Raw genomic sequence first — 9,792 nt, forward strand, 5'->3', positions numbered from 1 at the left:
TCTACATCAGAGCCTTTGTCTACCTCTACTTTGTCACGTGCTATTACCATTGAGTTTGTGTTTCTACACATTTATCTGGTGGAGGAGCCTTCCTTGACTGTCTCTTTCTTTGAGCAACCTTGGCTCAATGCCAATGGTGCATCAAGTCCTATGACTCCTCAAGGTGATTTGTTATAGGTTCTCCGTCTGTCAGACGGTATCATCATTATTGGTGACATTTCTTCCATGCCTATTAGTGGTGTTGGCACCTTGTCTCTATTGTCCAACTGTCCATTGAGCTCCATTTCTGAGGTTCTATATATTTCTGACTTGGGCTTGCCTTCCTCTTAGTTTATGGCCTTCCTAGACTCGGAACATACGTTGTCATCACAGAGCTAGCCGTCTTTGTTGAGGATTCCTCTATAGGAGCCCCTTTTGTGAGAGGTTGGTAGATGAGGGGACTATCTATGCTCCATTCTTCTTTTTTTGTGTAGGGCCCTCTGAGGCATCTTTCTACAGCCACATTTGTTTTCAATATGCACAATTTATCCCATAGGTTCCATATGATTTCCCACCATCTCCTTTGGTGTTTCCTCATACCTCCCATCCCTTTTAGAGGGGGATAATATTGGTGATGTGGATGTGGGTTTCCTAGTCCCTTGTGTTTCAGAGAGGGCTTCCCAGGATCGTGAGGAGTTTCTTCAGGGTTTCTTGTCTACTTTGGGTTTTTCTTTTATGCGGCTATCCCTTTTCATCATCATTGAGCCACCATTCCTCGTTGCTTGGCCCTTGGTCCTTGGTCCCTAGTGTTTCTATGTAACTCATGGCACCTTCGATAGTTCCTCACTATTGTTTCCTAGTTGGGTTAGAGACTTGGTCGACCCATCCTCGATTGGAGTTTTGTGGAATGATCCATTCAAGGCCTCTCTGTTTCCTTTGCCCTTTGATGCCTGTCGGTTTGATTGGATTTTAATATGAAGAGGGGGACCTTGGTCCTTGACTGGTTTTCTTCATCAATGGAGTCTATCAGCATTGATACTCTTCTTGCCACCCTCGGATCCGCATCTCCTTTGGCCTTCCGCTACATCCAGAATTTGAGAGGGGGTTTTAGTAGTCATGTGTGGTCATCTCTTGTCTGTGAGCCTCAGGAGTACATTAGGAGCTCTAAGATTGTCCTTGTTTGTCATTTTATGCGTTTAAGACACTTTAGATAGAGGGCATATTAGTGCATTTCTTTTTGTGCACTTTTGGTTATTTTTTTAGGGTTTGACCACATTTAGGGTTCTCTCTCTTTTTTGCTTATATATAGGCAGTGTGTCCTACTACTTTCATTATTCATTATCTATCATTGATCCTTCATGATCAGACGACCCTCCTCATTTTCTCATCCCTCTACTACCATCTGGTGCCCATACTAACATAGAGCTATATGTTGAGGCTAACCATTTGCAACCTTGTATCTTCAGCCATTGCAATTGCATTGTTCCTTCTATTTTCTGTATTCTCTCTTTGTATGCTTTTTCTCTCGTTTTCTTGTTAGTTTCTTCTTATTCTTTCATACACAATACAATGTATACAAAATATAGATAAAATATAATAGAAAGGAAAGTGGTCTACGAAGTCAAACAATGCATAATTAACTATATTGATCAATTGGCGCTATAACTATGCAAGCTATAGGTAGGTGCAACAAACTAAGTATAATAAGTGAGAAGTTAGTGGCCATGTGAGAATCGTAATGACCACCAACGTGCTAAGTGATGTACGGACTCATCTAACCAGGTGGTCCATCATCAATGTCCGTACGTGTTAAGCTTGCTATCTCAATATTTCACACACAATACAATGTACACAAGCTATAGATAAGATATAACATAAAGAAAAGTGATCTTCTAAGTCAAATAGTGGAATCCAAAGAGGTAAACAAACATTCCCTAGAAGTGATATGCTTTGATGTCCCATTGTCAAAATACCGTGTTTGTTGCATTTCAGTAGCAGCAACAGTAAACGCTAAATTAGCCATCGAAGAATCATAACTGCATGTGAGAAATGCATAGTCCTCCACAAAGTTAGCCAAAGCATCACCATTATAGATTTGTTGGTTGATGTCTCTTAGATAGCCAAACCGGAGTCCTCTTTGGCTAATCTCTTTCTGTATTCATCAACACCTAAAGGCAATGTGCCTTAAGAGGAGAAAAGAATCAGCTAAGTCTAGGTATGTACAAAGCTGAAATACATATACCTATCCAACTCCCATCATTTGTCAGCAATGAGTAAACCGCTCAGCTGGAAGACCCTTTGTGAGAAGATCTGCAGAATTATCATCTGTATGCACTTTGACAAGCTCAATGCTCTTGCTGTCAAGTACATCTCCAATGAAGTGATACTTCACCTGTATGTGCTTCGTCTTTGCATAAAAGACGGGATTCCGTTTTAGCATGATAGCACTCTGACTATCACAATGGAGAACAGGTAACTCTGTAATGCTAAGCTCTCCCACCAGACGTGAAAGCCATAAAGCCTCCTTGCATGCCTCAATGGCAGCCACATACTCTTCCTTTGTAGTAGACAATGCAACATACTTTTGTAGCCTGGAGATCCAAGAGACTGCTCCTCCTGTGAAGGTAAACACATACCCAGAAGTGGACTTTCTGCAGTCCGCATGACCAGCATAGTTTGTATTTGTAAAGCCAACGATAGATGCCTTTTGCTTTCCAAAGTAGATGCACAAATCCTTTGTTCCTTTGAGGTATCTCATAATATCTTTCACTGCTTCCCAATGCTTTTTACTAGGCTTTGCCATGTATCTGCTAACCACTCCTACTGCAAAGGCAATGTCAGGACGTGTAGCAACCATAGCATACATTAAACTGCCAGCAGTTGAAGCATATGGTGTCTTGGCCATTTCAGCCTTCTCATCATCAGATGTAGGGCTGTCCTTTGCACTGAGTTTCACATATGGAGGCAATGGAACCCCAATTGTTTTCCTCCCCTCCATATTGAAACACTGCAAAACCTTGGAGATGTACTCTTGCTGAGATAGATAGAGTAATCCTTTTGACCTATCTCTGAGTATTCGTATGCCAAGAATGTGATTTGTATCACCAAGATCCTTCATGTCAAAGCTGCCATGAAGACTTTGCTTCAGTGAGTCCAAGGCATGAGTATCCTTGTCAGCAATTAGCATATCATCAACATACAGAACCAAGATAATCAAGTTGCCATCTACTGCCTTCTTGGTGTACAAGCAGTGATCCACTTGACTTCTATGAAAACCTTGAGACTACATAAATGTATCAAACTTATGATACCGTTCTCTTGGTGCTTGTTTTAGCCCATACAAACTCCTTTTGAGTTTACATACCATCTTCTCTTTCCCTTTGGCCACAAACCCTTCAGGGTGCTGCATATATATGTCTTCATGTAGATCACCATGTAAGAATGCAGTCTTTATATCCATCTGTATGAGCTCAATATCTTCAGCTGCAACCAAGCCCAAAATGGTTCTCAATGTAGTCATCTTGACTACAGGCGAGAAGATCTCATCAAAGTCAACTCCATGTTCTTGCTTGTACCCCTTCGCAACCAATCTTGCTTTGTACTTTGGCGAGGAACCAGAAGTGACCTTCATCTTGTAAACCCATTTGCATGGAAGGGTTTTCTGCCCTTTAGGCAACTACACCAAGTCCCAAGTGTCATTTTTCTCAAGATATTCCATCTTTGACAACATGGCTTTATACCATTTCTTGCTGTCTTGTCTGTCCATTGCTTCCTTGAAGCAAGACGGTTCACCATAGTCTATCAACATGACATAATCAGCTACATTGTTTGCACCAGGAGCGAATCTATCAGGTTGTTTAGTAGCCCTAGACGATCTCCTAACCCAATGATCATTGTTTGTTGGCTGTTGAGCTTGCAAATTTCCATTTTCAGCTTGCTGTCCTAGCATTTCAGCTTGCAAATCAGCATTAACAGCTTGCTGTCATGGCTGTTTCTGCACATCTAGTGGCTCATCATTATGGGCAATAGCTGGCCGATCATTTCCAGCATTATTTTATGCATTTGTAGGTTCATTTATAACATGTATTTGCTGCTGTACAACAGGCATATTTTGTTGTTCCAAAGGTATTTCTTCCCGGAATACAACCCTACGGACCTCCTCAGTCTTTTCTGACAGTTTATGCATACGATCTTCCTGGAAGATAACATCATTGCTATGTACTATTTTCCTTTTCTCGAGATCCCATAATCTATACCCCATTTCACCCTCGTTACCATATCCTAGGAAAATGCATTTACAGGACTTTGGCTTAAGTTTGTTGCGTTCTTCCTTACGTATGTGCACAAATGCTTCGTAGCCAAACACTTTCAAGTGTGCATATGAAGGTGGCTTGCCCAACCATGCTTCTTGGGGAACTCCCCCCCCCCCTAAAGACATGTTTGGTGACCGATTAATCAAGTGTATGGCTATCATAACAGCCTCTGTCCAAAAATCATGAGGTAAAGCAACATGCGACAACATTGTATGGACCTTGTCTTGAATGGTCTGATTCATACACTCTGCAACACCATTTTGGGGTGGATTATGAGGGGCAGTGAACTCCCTCTTTATCCCTTTGCTGTCACAAAATGCCTGAAAGGCCTTGGACACATATTCCCTACCATTGTTAGAGCAAAGACATAAGTGTCTTATCAGTCTGATTTTCAACCAATGCCAAGAATTTTTGAAACTTGTCAAGTAGTTCATTCTTGCTACGAATAGGGTAAACCCATCTCTTCCATATAGTATCATCAACAAATGTGACAAAGTATTTCTTTTCCCCTAAAGATAATCCTAGCATCTGACATACATCAGAATGTACTAACTCTAGAGGAGAAGAATTCAACGAAAGAGACTTCTTATGAGATATCTGTGCATGTTTACCATAAACACAATGATCACAATGCTCAAAATTAGTATAACAAAGACAAGGCAAGTAACCCAAACGAGTAAGCACTTTTATTCCAGTTTGACTCATGTGTCCCAACCAGCCATGCTACAAAGAAACACTTGGTTGCTCGATCATGACAACAATATGGTTACACACACTAGGTACACGGAGAGGATACAAGGTATCACTTTTACAATGTCTGGCAATCACTCTAGATCCCTTACAGATCTTCCATTTCCCATTACTAAAGGTGGTATGAAATCCATCGTCATCTAGCTGCCCTATGCTAATCAAGCTCTTCTTGAGCTCAGGTACATGCTGTACATGCTGAAGTGTAAAGACAGAACCATGCTGAAACTGCAATTGCACATTGCCAATATCTGCAATGTCACATGTATAGTTGTCCCCAAGATGGACAACACCATGTCAACCCCCTGTATAATCAGAAAACCACTCACGATGAGGGGTGACATGAAAGGAAGCACCTGAATCTAGAATCCAAGTGTGCATATCATCATCCGTATTTGTAAGTAAAGCATGTGTACTAAAGTGTGAAGAGACAAAGAGTACATCATTCCCACTGTCACTGTCATGAGTGACTACATTCACTGCTTCAATTTTGACATTGCTCTTCTTAGGTTGACTCTCTTTCTTCTCTTTCTTGCTATCATCTGTCTTCTTGCCCTCTCTTTCTCTTTCTTCCATTTGTAGCAGTCATGTTTAAAGTGACCCTTCTTGCCACGATGATGACATTCAACATCCTTACCATGTGTTTTACTGCGTCCCTTGCTATCAGATTTGTCTTTTTGCTGTGATCTGCCCCTAGTATGCAAAGCATTGTAAGACTTATTGGATGCCTTGTTCTGCTGATTCATTTCTTCCATGAGTAGAGCACTCTCTACATCAGCATACAAAATCATCGCATTAGAATTGCTCGTAGCAGTCCTGAATGTATTCCAACTCTGTAGCAGAGTGCAAAGCAATAACATAGGGTTAAATTGTTCATCAATCTTGAACTCCAAGCAACCAACTGGCTGAAAATGGAGTTAAACTTACTCAAGTGAGTAGACATTGTTGCACCCTCTTTCATACGCAAATCCATAAGCTTTTTCAATCAGTAAACTTTGCTTGCAACACTCTTTTGGGCATACAATTCTTCCAGTCAAGTCCAAATTGCATAGGCAAAATTTAAACCTTCAATGTTAAATAGCAAGGCATCAGAAATCGATAGCTCGATGGTTGAGTGTGCAAGCTCATTGAACTCATCCCAATCTTCCTGTTCCATATCTGCGTGCTTTTAATTGGCCTTGCCTGCTACTCCTGCAATAGGATATTATGGCATTGTTTTTGCTAGATTGCAAAGTTATATGCTCCTTCAAGCTTTTTAATGTGCATGAGATGATAGTTTTCACTGCTGCCAGCCATGATTTTCAGCCATGATTTTCAGCCCAAATGTGACAAAAAAATTCAGCAAATGCAGGCCCTAACTGTCACACAAGTGACCAAGGTACAAAAAAGTACCAATCAAAAATAAATAACCACATAAAAGCAAAAATTTCAGATCTGTAAATAAATTTTCAGAAGTACTAAACCTTGTGCTACAGCACTCCACAACTAATTACAGTTGTTCCAAGGACAAATACATCACATTACATGAGAAGTCCCAAATTTTAGCTACAATTTCTGTTGTACATGCACCCACAGGCACAAAATTTGACACGCATGGTCAAAAGTCCCAATTTTTTTTTGCGCAAAGCATCAGCCATACATCTGCATTGTCTCTGACATGCATAGAATAGGCCAATTTTGCCAAAATAGAGCAATTTTAGAAAAACCCCCACATTTTTCCAAGTGTTAGATGTCCAAATTGCATGGAATTAAACCCGCATGTACATAAAATGACCAAATGGCGCAGAAATTTTGCCTAAACAGCAAAAGCCCCAATTTGCACGGGTCCAATGTGCATCAATGTTGAGAAATTGGGTAAATTTCAGCCCGATTCTTGCATGTACATGAAAAACCCCAAATGTCGGAGGCAAGATGTCACAAATTCCTGCAATTTCTAAGATAAATATAACTATTGTGTCTTGCTTTTTGGGTCCCATGTGTATAAATTGTAGTGAAATTGAAAAAAATTCACTAAAATGTAAAGAGCCCCAAAATCCCCAAGCAAATGTGCATCGATTTTGCAATTTTTGAGTCAAAATGTCCAGTTCTGCATTAAAATCCCTAAATTCAGAAAAAGCCCCAATTTTCTTGGGCAAAATTTGACTTATGTCTCTAACGTGTAAACGCTAAGTAAAATGACTACAGAAGTTAAGAAAAAAAAAAGAATGGTACAGGTCAGGTTCGTGACCAGCGTGACTTGTCCAACAGGTCTTCGCCTACTACGTGAGCCACCATTTGGTTGTTGGGTCGCGAGTCTGCTCGTCATGTCGTCACCTGGCCAGCATGGACTGGTTGCTGCATGCTAGTCTCCTGGCGCATTGGTCCTGGTCGCTAATCCCATTCGCCTTGCGCTTCAGCTGCTTGACCTGTCCGCTTGGCAGTGTGTTAGTTGCCCGATCCACCCGTCGACTATTGCGTGCCGTGCAACACCTGCAACTCTTGCTCGCCTGCGACACACTTGCAACTCCTCCTGCGACACCTGCAAATCCTACAACTCGTCCTGCGACACTAGCTCTGATACCAGTTTGATGGAGCATGACAGAGCTGAGAGTGAACACGACCAATATTATGCACAGAGAGTAGAGAGCAATAGAAAGGAGAGAGTGAGCACGACACAATGGATATTCGGTACAATGATGAGTGTACCTCTTTAGGTTTTAGATAGATATATATGAAAGTACAAATGTGCTAAGGTTGGGTTCACACTCGTGCACATATAAAAGGCACGATGGCCCTTTATTCCCAATAGTGGTGATGACGAACAGATGGCAAAAGGGAGCGTTGCTAATGGAAAGCATTGGCGAGTGGCTCGTTGGCGGATGTGCATCACAGCTAGCAGTGGGGTGGTGGAATTGGCGGACTTGGTCATTGTTGTACAATAGCTGAGCTTTGGGCAGCTGAGCCCTTCCTCGAATGAACCAAGGCTGATGATGGCAGGACCTTAGGTGGAGCGGCACTAGCAATAGTGGTTGATTGGAGCCCATGTGGGAGAGGCTGAGACCAAATATGCGAAACTCAGGATCAGTTATAGAGGAGAGAGAAGCGAGATAGTGATAATGAGGTAAAGCAAGAGAGTAGAGTATGTGTTGAATTGAAAAAGATAGAGAAGGTACAACCTAAGTTTGGTCAAGGGTTTTGACCTAACTCCCTCCACCAACTGACTAGAGTTAAGCTAACTAACTCTAGTTTCTAGTGTCACTACTTTTAATTATGAAGACACCAGGTACACACGCTAAAGTGACACTTAAGTGTCCACACTACACAAATTACATCGGCATTGCCTGAAACGATAAATTCTAACAATTTGTTCTTCATGGAATTTGTGATCTAGTTGGTAATGGTTTGGCACATGGTGGGTTGTTGTGTTGGCTTATGGTTCAGTTAGAAGTTTGGAACTTTAAAGCTATGCTGCTTTTGTTAAGCTTATCATTTTCTCATATTTGTACTCGTAAGGGATTATGATGCTATTGTGCTTGCTAAATACCAAATTGAGATGTATCCTTGTCTTTTCATGTCTCTTAACTTATACAAGTTTTCATATAATTCTGAAGTTGCATTTGGGCCCTTTTTTGGTTACTAATGTTTATATGTGAGGATCATTGGTCCCAAGTTCTTATCCATCATTATTTGTTAATGCTCATGTGGCAGGAGTGATATTTGATCTCCTTTGCAACTTTTTAGAATATTGCAATGCTCACTTCATGATGTCACCGTTCAAAGACACCTATGAACTTCATCAAGGGTGAGGGGCATGATGACAACTTTTAAATAAATACAAATCCATGTTTGTAATGTTGGGAGACTCTCTCTCGCATGTAGGTTTTGGTTGGTCTTCAATTTGAAAGATTTGGTGCTAGCCTGAATGTCTTAATAATGCATCATTCTATTTATGATCACGCGTGGTGTGTGCAATTGATATCTGTGTATATTGCGATGAGAGAGAGAGAGAGAGAGAGAGAGAGAGAGAGAGAGAGAGAGAGAGAGAGAGAGAGAGAGAGAGAGAGAGAGAGAGAGAGAGAGAGAGAGAGAGAGAGAGAGAGAGAGAGAGAGAGAGAGAGAGAGAGAGAGAGAGAGAGAGAGAGCATCATGTTCAAGAAATTGTTGTTAATGATTATGGTTATTGGTGGTCTTGGTTTTCATTTTCATTCTAAAGCTTAAGGAAAATTCAACGATCAAGTGTAGTATCTCTCTTTGCCTCTATCTCTATCTGTCTCTACTCTCCCTTAAAAACAAAACCCTCCAAAAAAAGTTGTTAATATTGGCATAATAGACCTTGTTTTCATTACTTGAAACCAATGAGAGTTCTGTAGTGTAAGGCACTAAGTTGGATCCTATCTTGTCAATTTGGGATTTTTAAATTTGTATTCTTATGTTCCATTGCAAAACATGTGTGATTTGGCATGGGTGCTTTAGTGGGTCCTTACATTTTAAATCCTTGAACATGAGTGACAATGGAAGTTTTGAAGTTTTTGTCTCTTTGTAGAAGTTAAATGTATATATTAGTGTGATGTATGAGACTTAGGTCTACAATTTAAAAACAAAGAAAAGTTGCTTGTATTTTATTTATAATACTAGCACTGAATGATCTTTATTTTTATAGTCTTTTGACTTATTTTAAAGAATTTGTCAATTTAATTGGTTATGTAGTTCTTTGTGGTTAGATTTTATGCGCTATAGTTTGGTGGTGGTATTTTTGTTTATAATACTAGCACTG

General features: G+C 40.5%; 1 protein-coding gene across 1 annotated transcript in view; it reads left to right on the top strand.

Moving 5' to 3' along the window:
• LOC148027435 (MICOS complex subunit MIC10-like) overlaps positions 1–8,974 on the top strand; it is a 29,949-nt gene extending 20,975 nt beyond the window's left edge. The window contains exon 3 of the mRNA XM_087689120.1: positions 8,727–8,974. Within this exon, the coding sequence (XP_087545246.1) occupies positions 8,727–8,732 (6 nt within the window). The 3' untranslated portion in view covers positions 8,733–8,974. The remainder of the gene's footprint in view (positions 1–8,726) is intronic.
• Positions 8,975–9,792: the final 818 nt, after the last annotated feature.

The sequence above is a fragment of the Lygodium microphyllum genome, chromosome 12, assembly GCF_053477565.2.
Source record: "Lygodium microphyllum isolate KBCC chromosome 12, Lygodium_microphyllum_v1.1.10, whole genome shotgun sequence".
Lineage (NCBI taxonomy): Eukaryota > Viridiplantae > Streptophyta > Polypodiopsida > Schizaeales > Lygodiaceae > Lygodium > Lygodium microphyllum.